Below are 18,827 nucleotides of genomic sequence, written 5' to 3' on the forward strand. Positions count from 1 at the left end.
AGGTGTTTAGGAATTTAAACTAGAGTTATTTCACATAAGACACAGAGGTAAAACTAACCCAGTATACATGTATATTTACAACTTTAGAATGTTTTAATGCCATTTTTTAAGTTTCGTGATTAATCAAACTATATTGAAATTTTTTGTTTATTCTGTAAATTACTTTTATGCAACAACTTATTGTTTAGAAGATTGAAAATTTTAACCCTAACTCTCATGAATTAACTCTAGCTTTTTAGGATTGTAAATGCTTCATTTAAACACTCATTGAAGTCCATTCATTTTTTCAAGCAGACAGTTGTACAACTTTATTTCAAAATAGGGATTCAGTCTGAATCATCAAAGTGCTCCAGCAATGATTACACGTACAAGGTAATCTATAAGATGATGCACAATGTGTTAGGTACATGTTCTTATCTACTCATTCAAGTTTATATGCAATAGGCAATTTACAATATTTAGCTTTTTTTAATTTATAACCCATATCTTGCAGATTATATTGCTTAATTATTTTTGGAGAATCTATGATAGCACATTTGTTTTAATGTTTGGCCATACAGTAAGAAAAAAGCTATCATTTCAAAAAGCGGCTCAATTTTAATTATAAGCCAATCGGGGAACAAAACTTATTTACAAACTGTACTCTTCATGTATTGCTACCAGATAAGACAATCCCATTGATTTTAAGGTAAAGATTAACTTTCAAAATATCTATTTCTCAATGGGACATTCGACTTTTCTTTAAACTCAGTTTAATATTTTTTTTTTTGAAACAGAAGTTGCTAGCCAAAAGCTACAACACATGTTAGGATTATTTCTCCTATTATAGCCCACATTTTCTATTAAAAAAAATTATAGCATTCACACTTTTGGTGCCAATTCAGTGTTTTGTTTCCGATTTTGCAAATAGATTTGTATTTTCATTACGAATTTTTATTATTTATGCCTTTCCTTTTATAAGAGAAAATATTTTTCATACACCAGTTAAAAAATACACATTTTTATCAGTCATATTTCTTCGAAAACGGTCAATTACTCTTACAATCTAAAATAAGAAGACTAGAGAAGTCTAAACCACTACATATTACATGACAACTTTTTTTTCAGATTATTTTTAGACCAGATTAAATATGCATTTAATTAGCATGATTTAATTATTATGATAAATTTTGTTCTAATGGAGCAATCCTTTCCCAACATAGAATTTATTTGTAACATAAACCTTCTTTGTGATATTTCAACTAATGGAACAACTACAAACTGTAAAAGATTCTACTAATTCTTCATGTAAACCAATTATATATAAACATAATTAGCATCTCTAATCAACTTTGTATCCACCCAATTTCATTTCCATGTCATAAGTATTAATCTTCATTTAACATTTTGCATACAACGTAGTTGGATATCATGATATTTTTGGTTAAACATGAATGACTAAGCAAGTAACTAAAGCATGGAAGAAGTCTCATACCTTTGAGTAGACCACTTATAATTAAAGATATTATATCACACCCATCATCAACAATTTCATCATTAATGGAATTTTCCAGATCCGGATCACAACCAAGCACCAATTTGTAAGAACTGCAAGACAAAACAACAACTTAAATCAATTATCTAACTTTGTTTTAACAAAATATAAAATTAACATTGGTAGAAAGGGAAAGATATGCGATGATTATGTTATTACCCAAACTTGGTGGTTACCGATCTCCATGGAGAAAATGTACAGTTCTCACAGTTTTTGTTTCCTAATTATAACGAAAAAATAAAACAAATCAAAACTAAGATCTACCTCTATGAGCTCAACCGTTACTGTGCTCAATAAATAAATTCAGTGAGAGGTTTGTACATACTACTCTGTACAAGGAGCCAGTCAAGTAATAAAGAAATTATTGTCATTTTCATCTAGATGATTATTCCATTACAACATGATTTCACTTCGTCACCTGCTCATTTCACAAACCAACCAACAATTGTTAATTACATATTTTACTGTTTCAAACTTCGAAGGAAAACAAATATAAACATGTATAAATATTCATCAGATTACCTTACCTGCGCGTGTATGCGGCTGTAACCAATGAATTCTAAGAGATTCCCATGAGTAACATATGAAGCTATTTAGAAGTAGTTGAAAAATGATCATGAAAAAACTTTTCCATTTTTTTGGCGTTTCCCTTGCCACTTAGATGAAGAAATATGAACCTTTTTATGAGCCAACGGTCATGAGTAAATGAAGTAAGTGGGTTCAGCCAATTCAAAATTAATATATAATAATATCTCCATAAATTCACATTTAATGGGCCCAGTGTTACTCTTTTTTGGCTAGCCAAAAAGTTGAACTTCTTTATAGGGAAGCGTTTTTTACCTTCTATACAAAATTTATATCCATCTTGCACAACTAAACAAGCATTAATATTTTAATATCCATATCCATTAATTAAATCCTTCCAACAACATTTTAAGAACTAAGATTTTAAAATGAGTATTCATTTTAAGCATATTATTATTCAAACAAAATTCTTATGAAACAAATGGCATACGAAATTAATAAATAAATAGTCATTAAAATGTTACTAAATCTTTAGTAACAATAAACATGTATATAAAATTGTAAGTAGGAATAATTAATCATTAATAAATTTTTATGTTTAATTATATTATTATGTGTAATATCACGTCACACATTTTTTTACGCGATAGGCAAATCACATAAAATTTATCTAATATTATTATATCCCAAAATAATTATTAAGTTTTGCACTATAATTTAATATTAATTTTATTAAACATAGCTGTATATATGTAGAAAAAGATAAAATATACTGTGTAGCACCATCCGCGCATCGCGCGGAAATACACTAGTTCAAAAGAATTCAAACCAAGTTAAACAATAATAACTACCTAAGTTTAAATCAATTTTACTAAAACAATCAAATATACTAAACCAATGAATTTCAAACCAAGTATGCCTAATTATTTAACTCAAATCAATCATAACAAATTTCTAAACGTTGACCCAATTTAGGAAAGGAAGACTATATGAATTCAAACTAAGTTTATATCTCCAAAAATTGAATTACACTGAATAATGGCTTAATTTAATAATTTTTCCATCTTAACTCTCTTATCTTTTCAATTCATGGCTTTTTTATTCTCTCTTGATCATTTTAATAAGGAAAAGTATGAGGAGCCAATGGAATATTTATACAATGTGTACAATGGAAGTTTAGAGAGTATTAAAGATATAATCATTAATGTTACCTTTTCTCATCAGCTAAAACTTTTGGGATGAGTGGTATCATGCATGGTATTAGAGCGCTAGATTCGAAAGGTCAAGAGTTTGAGCCTTGGTGAACCCCAAAATTAGTTTAAGCTTTTGGGAAAATGTTTATTATCGCTAGTACTTGGTTATTCTAGATAGTATGGGAGATAGACTAAAAAACAAAATAATTCTACGAAAAGCTAAAAAAATCCAAAGAGATTCGTTTCTAATTAAAAAAAATAAAAGATATATACTCTCTTTTATTACCTTTTAATTTTGGAAAATGCAAACTATATAGATAGATGAATACCAATTTTCAAAATTAAAATTATTTGTTGTGTTGTAAAATAACTAAATAAATAAATAAATAAAGAAGAGGTAACAAATATAAAAAAAAAGAAATATAAAGAAAAAGAAAGAAGTATTGCAACGAAAAGAGAGAGATAATTGTTTATTGCTGTGTGTATTATTTTATATCAGATTCTCTATTTATAGACATACATGGGCATTATTTTCAAACTTCATTAAAGTTTAGTCTGGCTTGGAAAAATTAGCTGTCCATGTAATCAATTGTCATCCATATCAGCTCTTATCACAACATTTTCCCTTGGATGACCATTTAGGATTATTACCTCGTTAAAACCTTACTAAAGAAAAATCCAATGGAAAAAAATCTTAGTGAAGGAAAAAGAGTACAATATCCTCTAGTGATGGGGACGGCCTCATTAAAAACCTTGTCAAGAAAAATCAAATGAGAAAAAACCTGACCAAAGAAAAAAGAGTACAGTCTCCCCCTCTTGCTGACATCATTTAATGTCTCGAAATCGGCACATCCCAATCTCATGTACTAATCTTTCAAAGAAGAATTTTGGAAGTGACTTTGTAAATAAATCTGCCAGATTATCATTCTTTTCTTTTCTTGGCTCTGAATTATTAGCATTAAGCCTAGCACTCTAATTCAACGTTACTTAATTAGGTTTCATCATGAGCTTTTATGTTCTGAATTTTTTACCTACGTCATTAACATACACATCAAACTATACTAATCATTTGGGTTATTTATTCAAAGTCCAACTGATATTTGTCATCATAATATACTGTTAATTTATCTAAATACATAAATATGATTAAATTATTATATAAAATTATTTATATTATTCTAATTATTTTACATAAAAGTATGTTAAATCTTAAACATACATCAAACATGCATGTTGTGCATAATTTATTTGTACATGCATGCATGACACAATATATAATACTAGCTGTATAAAAAAAATTAAAATTAAAAAAAGAGGGAGGGGATAGATAAACGTATTTGGCAAATACCCTCCAAGCTAAAAAAGTCCAACAAACAAATAAAATAAATAGAAGAGAGAAAAAAGCACACTGAAGAGTAAGTGATGTGACAAAATCATGAAGTCAAAAACCAATAAAATAATTCGATTAACAAGTAGCGAGGAGCTCAAACACTGAAAACAACATATTCATGCATGTACCAGAAAGAGAGGCAAAGAACATTAAAGCAGCCGCCAAATAAAAGCACAAGATAGATATGTTATATGAACATGATACTATATTTCATTAGATACGTTCTTGCCCCTGATCTTTATTGGTCCCATCTGGAACAACAAATTGTGAATTAAGAACAAGTTGGTGCATGATTGTTCGAAACAAAAATAAGTACTACATTCATCTCCAAATAAATTTCCTTTTTTTAATAGTCTAAAATACAAGGGTCTATATATATTTCAAAACCAGCCCACAAGTTCCACCCTCGAATAAAATAAAATAATACACACCCCACACGCAAATCGTATGCTATGCCAAAAGAAGCCTACAATTCATGTAGCTAGTACGATAATGTACTATACTCTTCTAATATACATACCGAAGATTTTCAAGTGTACCGTTATACCGGTGTATCAGTGATTTTTAATCGTTGATCTTAATTATATATATTATATATATTTTTTATAATTAAAATCAACGATTAAAAATCACTAAAACACCGGTATGACGGTATACTTAAAAATTTCCCTACACACATGTAGGCTAAAAAATTTGGATATGGAAATAAAATGAGTGTTATACCTTAACGTAGTAATTTTTGGTATTTTTTAAAATTATAGGAGATACACAAATCGGACCCTCCGATTTGTGTTTAAAAAATTTTAAAAGTTTGGAGTACACAAATCGGACCCTCCGATTTGTGTTTAAAAAATTTTAAAAGTTTGGAGTACACAAATCGGACCCACCGATTTGTGTTGAAAAAATAAAAAAAAAATTGGAGTACACAAATCGGACAGTCCAATTTGTGTACTCCAAATTTTTTTTATTTTTTCAACACAAATCGGACGGTCCGATTTGTGTACCTAAAAATCGGACGGTCCGATTTCTGTGCCTCTTAAAAATCGGACGGTCCGATTTGTACTCCGTACATTAAATTATCCCACACTTTAAAAAAATACCACAGTAGATCACAATTTAAAAAAACATTATTGTTAATCCAATATTAAAAATAAAAAAGTGCATACATGTAAGAGTGTATAAAGCCGTCAAAATTAAGCTTGTATATGTATATAAATAACATTATTCTTTTGGATCTAGCTATGTGACGTTTTATTCAAAAAAAATTTCGTCAAATGCCTCCTTTTTTTCGAACCATCTATCTCCTAATATATATATATATAAAACTACTAAGCATAATAATCCGCACTCAATTTTCAACGGAAAGTAAATCTCTGTCTTGTTTCGCTTTGCATATACAATGTAAGTGAACACATATAGGAACTATGGATAGAGAGGATAAATGTATCGATAATCAATGATACAATAGATGCTTATAAATAGTACATGTATAGGGTCAGCTAGTCATCATAGTTCAATATCTCAATCGAATTCATTTTACAAAAAAAAGAAAGATACATGGATAATCAAGCAAAGAGTAGTGGTGCTTCCTCTTTTACTAGTGCTATGAATCTTGACCAACAAGGAGTGTCTTCTATTCCTCAACGCTATGTTCTACCCCCTTCACAACGCCCAAACATCATTCATCATGATGAACATGTTCTTCCTCTCCCTATAATAGACTTGTCTGATTTTCATGATCAATCTCGTAGATATCAAATTATCAACGAAATCAGAAATGCTTGCAAGGAGTTTGGTTTCTTTCAGGTATTTATATATATATATAGCACAATGTTACTCAATTTTGTATATCATTTAATTTTTATTAAACTACTCTTTCACTTTAGTCCACTGTACTCTCTGCTCTTCTCTTGAGGGATGCAACTGCTTCAATGTCACTCATTTTCACGAATTTGTTCACAACACGCTTCTTCTATTACACGTTTTTTTTTTCTTCTTTAATAAAATTGTGGAAGAATAGAAAAAGAATTGATTGAGTGAATTAGGATTGTCGGCCACAAAATTTTTTTATTATTGTCATGAGTTAAAGTAGAAGAGTAGTTTAATAATTTTGTTGGAAAAATGCATGTGCAAGTATAAATATAGATTTTGTAGACTATTTCATTATTATATATTCGAGTTCACGTTAGCTTGTACATGATTGTGGATAATTGGGTACCGTTACAAATTAAAAAATATGGTTTATTATACATTAAGATTTAGTATAAGTGGATTTCATTTTTACACTCTTTTAAGTGTAAAATTTTTTTACACTCTGCTGGTGTAAAAAAAATTACATTGTTAATTAGCTGTTACAACATTAATGAAATAGTAACGTTAAGTAATCAACTTTTTTTGGTTAATATCAATTGACTTTTTATTTAATTTTAACAATTTTATAACTAAAAATATTTAATTTAATGGCAATATAAAACACATTATTAGTGTATAATAATATAACAATAATAATAATTATCACTCTCTAAATACTTAACATATTTGGATAACTATATATTATTTAAACAATGATGATGTACTCATTTTTTATTTTTAATTGCAATTAGGCACATTATTAGTTAGAAATTATCAATTAGTTAAAACTTATGGAAAAGTCTAGGAGCCAGTAACTTTTTCAAATTTTGGTCAGCATGTAACCAGCAAAGAAAAGTGAGCCATTGGATGAAATCTCACATCAATCTCACACCATTAAAATCATCATTGATGGTTACAAATTACAAAAGTTGTTGCTCCCTAGCACTCCTCAAAACTTATTATTACCAATAATATTTTATTTAAAGTGAAAATATTATTATGCAAGTTGTATGTATTTCTGATGGTTGCATGTATGTTATATAGCCCTTAAAGACTTTGAATAGGTATGTACACAGATGATGACATGCCCCTTTTCAAAGCGACAACATAGACACCGAATAATAATAATAATATAAAATTAAACAATTGTCTTAGGTAATAACAACATGAATTTATATGTCAAGTGGCTGAACACACTCATAATAATAGCAACTTTGATCTTGACTTCCACAGATATATACTTTACTTCCATTTCCCATACCGCAATTTAAGATACACTGTCTTTGGCTGCTTGCTTATAAATGAATCATCATAGCTTATTACAAAATATCAAATGTACTTTCCTTCCTTATGTATAACAGCAACTAGCTAGAAAAAAAAAACAAAGCAATTTTTCCCCCTTAGAATGGAATTGTACTCATATCATTATTATTATTCTTAATTCTTCCTATACATGTATATGGCTTTTCTTCATGCATGAACCAATTACAATACATTAGATATTATTAATATTGTTATTATTAAATTCAATTATGAATAATATATAGTTCTCTTCACAAGACTTATGATTATTATTTTGTGTAGGTTATTAACCATGGAATTGATCAATCAGCAATAAATGAAGCCCTAAAAGCTGCAGAGGAGTTTTTCAACCTCCCTCATGAGGAAAAGATGTGTTTGTTTTCTGATGATGTTCATAAGCCTGTAAGATATGGAACAAGCCTTAATCATGCTAGGGATGAAGTTTTTTGTTGGAGAGATTTCATCAAACATTATTCTCATCCCCTATCGGATTGGCTTCATTTGTGGCCTTCAAATCCACCAAGTTATAGGTATTTAAAAAACTATTTTTTTTTCTGCTAATATAAAAAAATTTGAATATTTTTATTTCTTATAAACCAGCTACTACATTTATAAAAAGGTAAAAACTCAGGTGAAGTCGACTTCACGTGAAGGTGATACCTGAGAGCAGTTAGATGATTTGACTAATTTGACTAAATTTTCATCCAACGACTTTCAGGTATTAACTTCACGTAAAGTCGTTTTCACCTTATAAAAAACATTTAGGATCTATTGTTATCATTTTCCTTTTCTATCTTCTCTTTTTCATTATACTCTATTTTTTTTAGTGAATTTAGTGTTCTATATATGAACCAATAATAAAAAGGTTCATTCATAAAAATATTTCTATGGTATATTAATTATTTTATCAAATTTTTAAGAAAAAAATAATTCAATCAACTATAATTGGTAATAGGAAGAACATGGGAAATTATGCTGAGGCAGTGCAAGATCTTCAAACCAAACTAATGGAGATGATTTTTGAGAGCCTAGGGTTAAACCCTAGCTACCTTGAAGAAGAAGTTAATGGTGGATCTCAACTCCTAGCTGTGAATTGCTACCCAGCATGCCCTGAACCCGAACTAACCCTAGGGATCCACCCTCATTCCGATTATGGATCAATAACTGTTCTACTCCAAACTCGATCCGGGCTCGAATTCAAGAACAAAAACAATAATTGGGAAGCAGTTCCTTTAGTTGAAGGTGGCCTAGTAGTGCAATTGGGTGATCAAATGGAAGTATTGAGCAATGGAGTTTACAAGAGTGTGATTCACCGAGCAACAGTGAATGTGGATAAGAAGAGGTTTTCAATTGTGAGTCTTCATAGTTTTGCAATGGACAAGAAGATAGGGCCAGCAAAAGAGCTTGTTGATGATGATCATCATCAATTACCAAAGTGTTACAATGAATTCAGCTTCAGTGAGTTTCTTCATTTCATTTCCAACAATGATATTACAAAAGAAAGGTTCCTAGACACTTTGAAGATCATGAAATAATTAAACCATATATAGATTTTGGTATGTATGTTCTTTTTTTTGAGTTTGTTTGTGATTTCAGATTTTGGAGATAATGAAAGGATTTGAAGAGTAATTAAAATACATTCAAATCACTTAATAAGTTTTTCTATCCTTTCATTATTTCTCCTTCTAAATATATCTGAACTTGCAAATATACTTTTAAGATAGATGCAAGGTTTTTTCAAAGAGCTAATTCAAAAGCTGTTTGATTATATAAATAGGAACATCCATGCACCTTACCTAATTGTTTGTTTAAGGATTTTAGTACTATACATGGTATATGTAAGTGAAATAATTATAAAGCAATAAAAGATAAGGTTCTTTGTCAATCGAAGACTTCAAGGTGACACTCTTTTAAAGAAAACTTGAATCGGTGCAAATTGAATACGCATGTACTATTTTCCTTTTTCTTGTCACCATGCATAGCTTTTTTTTTTTTTTCTCCTTTTTTTTTTGTATTTGCTTCGGTACGACGATAAATTTATATATATCTGTACAATAAAAATATAGACAAATTAAAACACGACATGTGAATTATATTTTTTACGTCAATAATTAATTTTTTTTTTTAAACATATATCATATCAATAATTTTACTAAATCACACTTATACTTTAATAAAAAATAAAAATAAAAATAAATTTTATTTAATTTTATAAAAAGACTTAAATATCTTTTTTTTTGGTATTGTACAAAAACAACCCTAATTCTTTAATTTAATAAAAATTCAATTAACTTTAATTTTATATTTTTAAATTTAAATCAATTTAAAAATCAAAACCCTAAAATCCTAAATCCCCCAATCCAGTTCAATCCCACTCTTGACTCCTCTCCTCTCGAAAAGTGAAAAGGGAACAAAGAACTCTAGCACTCGCGGCCTCCCGCAGCCACCGCAACTCCCACAGCCACCGCAGCTCCCGCAGCCCCACTTGCTTCATTGTCATCGCGGAACTCTCCTCCGCTGGGAAGCTCCGTCGCCAAGGTAATCAATTTGTCACCAATTCCAAAGTCTTCATATTATGTTGTAGTACATCTTGCTTAGTTCACAAATTCCTGGCCGACAAATGATTATCAGTTTATCATGTTCTTTCTGGTTACTATGATAGAATATAAGTGTTGTACCAGATAGATTAAAAAATGCCACTCAAAATTAAGTGTTTCTTAATTCTTGCCAAATTATCATACGTTATTATAGTAATATATTTACACAAAAAAGTTCATGTTTACTAGATTGGAGTTTCTGTTAATTTTCATTCTAGATATGAAGAAGTCTGGTAGACTATTGTTAAGTATAATTTTTAGGATGGCCAGAAAAACTGTTTTAGTTATTAAGGACGTGGAATTTGGATATGTTAATAGAAGAAACAATGGGTGGGAAGCATTATTAATCAATTTACCAGGTAGCTTGCACTTTGTGTTTAGAATTCAAGTATGTGATTTTTCCGTAAGAAATCTTATAAGGCAATTTTGATACTTAAAACCAGGCAAGTTTCTATAGAGGAAGGAGAAGCCAAAACCCGTGAGTTAGAAGTCATGTTTATAGAAACCACTGCAAAAGCAGGCTTCAACATCAAGGTGAAAATTAATGAGTCCTCCTAGTTATCCCCATATTTTTGGTTCATTAGATTGTCAAGCTGCTATTTCCTGGCATTATTCTTTCTTGCTCTTACATAGAATACAGAATATATCTCATCTGGGGTGGGTCATCAATTCACAATCAACTACCATATTTTTTTCAAGCTTATCATCTTTTTCACATGTTTCTGCAATATCTTCTGCCAATGCACAATTGCAGCCTTTGTTTCGAAAGATCGCTGCTGCCTTGCCAGGGATGGATAGTCTTTCTTCCACAGGGAATGCGTCACAGGCAGATCAGCAAGGAGGAGGTTGTGCATTCTAGAAAGGTTATTTACTTGATGAGTGATGACTACTTTAATGGAAAAATGTTGATCGAGGAAACCTTCAGTTCACTTGATGAGGGGCACAAATTGCTACAATGATATTGATATAGAATACGGAGATTGATAGTTAACTTTTCTTTTTTCCCCGTTATTTTGTACAATTAGTCCCTCGACGTAAGAATACAGATAATAAACAAGGCCCTCTAAATTATCGTTAGTTAGCTGGATGTTATTCATATTCACGAAGAAATGCATATGTAAAGTTGTTAACCCAACTCTGCCATTTCTTCTGGTGAACTTTTACTTGGAGTCTTGGACCTATGTAAAACAGAGTCGTCAGGTTTGAGAAACACATTGACCATTACAACTTAAATCCGACTGAAATAACAGCCGTAAAAATATCTTTATATGCGTGGGATAATTATCCAATGTTTGTTTGACATTAGTTGGCTTTAAGGTTGTTCCAAAGAGACCAAGATAAAATGTTTCTGAGAACTCTGAACTTCAGTTTAATAAAGATTTAAATTAGAGAATTCGTTTCCTAATTCACACAAACTTCATTAATCATTTACCTTGTTCGCCATACAGAATCAGAACGACAGTGAGATAAAATTATTTGAGATAAAATTTCCTACTGTGAGTTGTATTGAAATTTTAAGAACGACAGTGTTTATCGAGATAATCAATCTAATAAAATGAGCAGCATGATACCATGTTCCACCAACCTGCAAGACATAAAGTGGAGTGTGCGTTGTTGGTGCGGCGGTGTAAGCTATTCAAATTCATCGATTCATTCATTTCATTTCAATTGCCTAACAAGAAGACACGCGCACAGGTCCTTCTCAATCTCATCTTAGAAGAAGGGTAGGTTTCGAAATATTCAGGTCAGAAGGTAGAGTTTGTGGGGTAGGTGGTGGTGGGTTCTTGTCGTTGAGCTTGTCCATAGATCGAAGCGATGTGGATCAGAGGTACGCTTCTCGAGAATCTTCTGGCGAGGTTCTGGTGGAGGAGCACCATGAGAAAACGGTGGCTTCAGATTCTGAGAAGGTGGTAGTGGAAGCTCGAGAGAAAGAGAATGGATCGGGTGCTATCAACATGACCAAGCATCTCTGGGCTGGAGCTGTGGCTGCCATGGTTTCAACTTTCAAGGTCTTCATTCCCTTGATCTATCTCTTAATCTTGTTTGGTGAATTTAATTACTGCGCTGCACTTCACTGATTCATTGCTCTAAGAAAGCTATCGTGCATTTTACTATTAATATTTTTCCTTTTCAATTTTTGGTTTGACAAGATTGAAAGCTACATTTCCAATTGCTGTTTCTCTTTGCCTGTGCATTATGATTTTGATTTGAAGATCATACACAGTTTGTTATCTTGTGTATTCTTTTTTGATTTATCAGAACTTTTGTTGCACCTCTTGAGAGGCTTAAGCTGGAGTACATAGTTCGAGCTCATCCAGGCAATTACGGCTTCTCAAAGGCTGAAAGGTTTTTGGAAAGGAAACTTTGTAAATATTCTTCGGACAGCACCCTTTAAGGCTATAAATTTTTATGTCTATGATACTTACAGAAATAAACTAATGAGGATGATGGGGCATCAAGAATCCACAAATTTTGAGAGATTTGTTGCCGGTGCTGCTGCAGGAATTACGGCTACGCTTCTCTGCTTGCCCATGGACACTGTGAGTGGAGATATAGATTCTGTTACTTTTATCTGTCCTTTCTTATAACTTTCTTGCTTTTGTCCCCAAGACCTCAAAATTTTCATGGGTCTCTGAAGCTATCAAAACTTTATTGCTAACATAGATTCATTCTGTTAGGCTTGTTATGCTTAGAGAAATGTGATATCTTGGGAATTCAAGGCAGGCTTGTCGATGCTGCATTTGTTGGTTGCAGATAGATATGCTGCAGTCATAGAGAATTATAGATTGTAGTTACCATACCATGAGTACTACTTTGTGAAAAAAAAAAGGTGGTTGCTAGCACAAAAGCACCAGTTCAATCCGGTTCTCTTTTGAATAGGGTGGTGTTGTGTTAGTTGAAATTAAAGAGTATTACTTCCTGCCGTTTTGAACGACCTATCTTTTGAATACATGTCTATGGTTCCTAGGGCTGTGTTCGGTTCCATGTCCATCAAAGACAAACATGGTATCATAGGAGTATAGGACATAAATGTTAGACATGAGATATAAATTTTTATTATAATTTTATCTCTTCAAAATTTTAAAAATTCCACTTTCTAACCTCACCTCGCCACTTATATCAACAACTTCTTCCTTATTAGAGATAAAATTGGTAACAAATGTGTTTATGTCTCTTTTTCAGTGTCTTAACAACCAAACAGACTATCATGTATTTATATACATCTGTGTCTATGTGAATGTCTCTCGTTGTGTCTGTGTCAGTGTGTCTTCATTATTCTAAGAGAGTAAACAGCCTAGATGTTCTATTTCATAGTGTTACAATTTCCTTTAATTTCTTGCTTAGTTGTAGCTGAATTCTAAGATTGATTTCTTTCAGATCAGAACGGTAATGGTAGCACCTGGCGGTGAAGCCTTGGGAGGTGTAATTGGTGCCTTCCGCCACATGATCAAAACCGAGGGATTCTTTTCTCTTTACAAGGGTTTAGTACCCTCTATTGTTAGCATGGCACCTTCAGGTGCCGTCTTCTACGGTGTTTACGATATTTTAAAGTCAGCATATCTTCATTCACCTGAAGGGAAGAGAAGACTCCAGCATATGAAAGATGAGGGTCAAGGCCTGAACGCTTTGGAACAACTTGAATTGGGTGCCATTAGAACTTTGTTGCATGGTGCTATTGCTGGATGTTGTGAGGAGACAGCTTCAAATGCAAGTTCGGGCAACAAGGTTGAACCCGATGGCAAGTTGCGGGAGCTGCGGTGACTGCAGGGGCTCCGGTGGCTGCGAGAGTTGCGGTGGCTGCGGGAGGCTGGGGGTGCTAGAGTTCTTTGTCCCTTTTCACTTTTCAGTTTTCGAGAGGAGAGGAGTCAGGAGGGGATTGAACTGTGGTGGGGGATTTAGGATTTTAGGGTTCATCATAAATAAAGTAATTTTTTAGTGTATAGAAATAAGAAAATGTATTTTAGTTTTAATTTTTAAATTAATTTAGATTTAAAATTATATAAAGAATTAGAGTTGTTTTTGTCTAATAAAAAAAATATTTAAGTTTTTTTTATAAAAAATTAAATAAAATTTATTTTTATTTTTATTATAAAGATGATTTAGTAAAATTATTAATATAATATATATTTAAAAAAAAATAATTATTAACGTAAAAAATATAATTTATATGTCATATTTTAATTTATTCATATTTTTATTGTCCTGGTGCATATAAATTTATCGCGTAGTACCGAAGCAAACACCATTTTTTTTTTTGGTCTTATTTTGCTTTCCTAATTTACATGAGAGATTCTTATATATTCTAATAGGATTATTTTGTGCGAGACCCAGCCACTCTGACGCATAGATATAACTATCATTATTTTTATTATTTCCTGTTGTATCTCTCAATTCAGTTGGCCAAATATTAATCTATTGCATATCAAAATTTTATTTAGGAATTTGTTATTAACTAAAGAATTACTGAAAAAAAATATATCAAAAGCACTAAACAATTATTGAATTTGATATCATATTTTAGTTTTAATGTTTGATATTAAGAAGCAAAATTAAAATAAAAGTATAATAAAGTTAAAAACATAATATTAGTTATAATTATCATAATTGAGCTAGACTAGATAATCTGATGTGGAGATTTCGAAAATGAATCAAAATTAATAGGTCTTTTATCTTATAAATTCTTGTTTTTTTTTATCTCTCATCTTATAAACTCCTCACTCTTTCTTATTTTCGTTAATGTGGGACTAATTTCATACGCCTCACACTTGCAACATTAACAATTAAACCAATTTTTATTTGGATCAGGTATAAAAGAATTTAATATTGCAAAAATCTATCAAACTCAATTACTCTATATAGTAAATTAAAAAATATAATTTATAGTAGTCATCTTTAATATTAATTTATAGTTTTAATATGTTACAATATTAATTTGTTATCGTGTTTATTTATAATGATAATTTGTAGTTTTATTTTTTTTTTTTTAATATTTGTAGCATTTCTCGGTATTTTATCTATAATTTTTTATTTCAATTAGGTATTCGATTACTCAAACCAAATCAATTCAGTTTTTAAATTGAATTCGATAGGTTAGACTTTATGTTAAAAAAATACTCCTAACTCCGATCTAAACTAATTCAATTACATTTTAATTAGTTTCAGTATATTTTTTTATTAAATTAAACCTGAATCAGTCTGATCTAATTACTCACTAATCAAATTTATTAGAGATATAATTATTCATGTTGCTTAAACTTTTAAGACGAGTGATTGGCTCCTAAATTCCATGTGATTTGAACTTTTTGCCTAAATTTCATGTGATTAAGACCTACTAGACTTCCTAGAAGTTTGATTGGCTTTCTAACATCCTCACAAAGACAATAATAATAAGTTCAATTTGAAATTTTTGCGGCTTTGAGAATAACAATCAAGCTTCTACAACTCTAATAAATCTTTATCGATCACATGGAATTTAGGTGAAGAATACAAATCATAAGTTAATGTACTAAATCAACACGTCGTTAACAGAGATTAACTCAATGATTAATGTGAGTTGTGATTATAAATTTTGAGACCCAATTTGAGTCCTTTAAAAATTTAAAGACCAAATTGAACCCAACTTCAAATTTTAGGAGTCAAATTAAATATTAACTTATTCCTCCTTCTCACCTAAGTTCATTATTGGGTATCAAAATTTTATTGAGTAAATGCCTAAAATGGTCCCTGAATTTCAAATCGGTATTCAATTTAGTCCTTGATTTTTCTAAATGACCAACTAAATCCCTTAAAATCAGAAACGTGCATCTCCGTTAGTCTCTCGCAGAAGTGCCGTCTAAATGTTGCTGATGTGGAACGTTAACTGCCATGTGGGCATTCCAGCTGTATGCTGATGTGTGCCAAGGTTGAATTTGATTCAAATTGGTATCTAGAATTGCCTAATATTACCTAAATTAGTCCATTTCAATTATAAAACCCTAATTGCCTTCCCTTCTTCAAACCATATGCTATGTTCTTCTGTTCTTCGACTCTTCTTCTCTTCTTCGACTCTCCTTCTCTTCTTCGACCTCTCTTCTTCGACCTTCTCTTCTTCGACTCTCCTTCTCTTCTTCGCCCTAAAACCCAAATTCATTTGATTGTAGTGCTTACACAATCTTACAGCTTTAACTTTAAATAATTGGAGGATCACCAAGCCACAACCTAAACAAGATCATAGAGTCACAAGTTCACAGTCAACACACATATAAAGACATGGCTTTACATGATTCTAGATCACCAATTTCGCATAACTTCCCCCAAACTCCATGATTAGAGGTGCATAGTTAATGCAGAAAATTTATGAGCACCAAGAAATATTAATCAAAAGATAGCAGCAATGATCAAGATAGTCTGACTGCACATCTTAATGCTATACACGATTCATGGTTCTCACACAAGCCTCTGTTTTACCTATTCAATTTTAATGGCTATACATATGACCAAAAAATCATACAATGCTGCCAAGTACAAACATTATGGACAAGATGAAAAGTAACTTCAAACCCTGATTATCACCAAACCAAAGCAAAATATAAACAAAGTAATTAAACACTGCAAAAGCTAAATTTAAAATTTAATGAAAGTCATTCCTCTGTGAACAAAGACAGAAACAGCATTGGAAGGAGAATTAAAGAGAATAGTAGAAGAATTTCATAAAATCACTAGCCTGAACCTAACTAATATATTGTTTGCAGAGAACCCTGGGCACTCATTCCCATCTAACAACATCTGCTTTGGTTTATTGCTTAAACAAACAAATCCAAGGATAAAACCAGAGAAAACTAGAGCAGAACAGCATCAGGTACATAATAAATATTTGAAGCCTTTCTTCCAAGTTCTAAATAGTGTACAGATAACTCGAAGTATTTGCAATATCTTGCAATAAAATACTTATCTACTTCCGCTACTCCTTGCTGGAGCTGGTGTCAGTTTTCTCTGGGACCGGTTGAATCCTCACATAAGGTTTTCTGGTTAAAGTCTCCCCTTTTAGAGCAGCAACATATCGATCATTCGTGTTCTCCTTCTGCTATAGCTCTCCAAGGTATTCTGCCAGTCTCTCTTTATTTACTTGTCCTATCATCTGATCCGAAGTACAAAAAACCCAGCATCAATAATAACATAGAAAACTGAAGAGATAACTAAAAATTACAAAGAACTAGAAATCAAACTATATTTGTAATAAGAATGCATATATTTACTTCCTATTGACTATAACTTAAACCAGATTATGATTTATGTGGTTACAAGTTTCATATTAGAAACCCTAAACCCTAACATTTGCGCCATCAACAACTACAACATTCTAAACCACTCCCTTACATATACAACAATGCATTCACACATAAGTATCAAGAACCTTCAATGAAATACAAAAAATGGAAGAGAATAATCAACTTGAACTGTTACCTCTCACCGTCGGCAGTGTACGAAGGTGATGCTTCGTCGATAACTACTTCATTGACCGGAGAGAACAGATTCTAAGGATGATCCTCGGCGAGCAAATGTGAGTGGGAAGTATGGGAGAATGAACGGACAGAGAAGAAGAGAAAGCTTTTCTGAAGTTTTGGTGGGAAACGTTGAAGTGGAAGGGGGAGAAGGTGTTATTGGAAACGACGTCGTTTTACACACTTAGGGCATCCACTCCTTAAACGGCGTCGTTTAATGGAATGTCCACATGGCAGTTAACGTTCCACATCAGCAACATTTAGACGGCACTTCTGCGAGGGACTAATGGAGATGCACGTTTCTGATTTTAAGGGATTTAGTTGGTCATTTAAAAAAATCAAGGACTAAATTGAATACCGATTTGAAATTCAGAGACCATTTTTAGCATTTACTCAAATTTTATTTAAGTAAATAAAAAAAAACCTATATAATAATCAAGCAAACTTAAAATAGACTTTTACTTAAAGAAAAATAATAAAAATATAACCATTTAACAAGTTATTTTTTGTAATGCAAGCTGTGATTTTGTCACAAAATCCAAAGCCTTTCTTAAATCCCACAATTCTCATTAGACCAACATTATTGGTGTTGTGATTTTGACTGTTAATATATAAATTATTTAAAATTCTTAATTAAAATATAATTTATATAATTGTATACGTAATTAAATTCAAAACAAGTAGTTTAATCAATAGTTCATTACTAATTAGTTAAATCGCTAATTCAAAAACCCATGCTTTAACTTAGTCAATTATTAATTTGATTTTTGATCATTATGATAAGGAAAAGTATAGGGTACCAATATATTATCTGCTAACTTATTACCAATAATAATTAATTATTATATTTTAAACACATGTATAAAGAGACACATCTAGAAAATACATCTATAAAGACACTTCTATTAGACACAGTCATAAAAAAGACATTTTTATTAGACACATCCACAAAGA

General features: G+C 31.1%; 1 protein-coding gene, 1 long non-coding RNA gene and 1 pseudogene across 3 annotated transcripts; all 3 read left to right on the top strand.

The window, feature by feature from the left end:
* The first annotated feature begins 7,702 nt into the window (after window positions 1–7,702).
* LOC112743285 (2-oxoglutarate-dependent dioxygenase 21, chloroplastic-like) lies at window positions 7,703–9,680 on the top strand. Of its 2 annotated transcripts, none has more exons than XM_072215139.1 (3): window positions 7,703–7,828; window positions 8,078–8,325; window positions 8,751–9,680. In XM_072215139.1, exons 2-3 carry the CDS (start codon window positions 8,165–8,167, stop codon window positions 9,328–9,330), a joined length of 741 nt encoding a protein of 246 aa, XP_072071240.1. In that variant the 5' UTR covers window positions 7,703–7,828; window positions 8,078–8,164; the 3' UTR covers window positions 9,331–9,680. The 2 variants fall into 2 exon arrangements, with proteins under 2 accessions (XP_072071240.1, XP_072071241.1); XM_072215140.1 differs by lacking the exon at window positions 7,703–7,828 and adding an exon at window positions 7,834–7,948.
* Window positions 9,681–10,139: 459 nt separating this feature from the next.
* Window positions 10,140–11,659, top strand: LOC140178371 (uncharacterized). Its single transcript, XR_011871453.1, has 3 exons — window positions 10,140–10,333; window positions 10,836–10,926; window positions 11,147–11,659. It is a non-coding gene; the product is annotated as an uncharacterized lncRNA (long non-coding RNA).
* A 288-nt stretch (window positions 11,660–11,947) lies between these two features.
* On the top strand, window positions 11,948–14,381 carry LOC112743286 (probable mitochondrial adenine nucleotide transporter BTL3; annotated as a pseudogene).
* The last annotated feature ends 4,446 nt before the right edge of the window (window positions 14,382–18,827 follow it).

The sequence above is a fragment of the Arachis hypogaea genome, chromosome 14, assembly GCF_003086295.3.
Source record: "Arachis hypogaea cultivar Tifrunner chromosome 14, arahy.Tifrunner.gnm2.J5K5, whole genome shotgun sequence".
NCBI classification, from domain to species: Eukaryota; Viridiplantae; Streptophyta; class Magnoliopsida; order Fabales; family Fabaceae; genus Arachis; species Arachis hypogaea.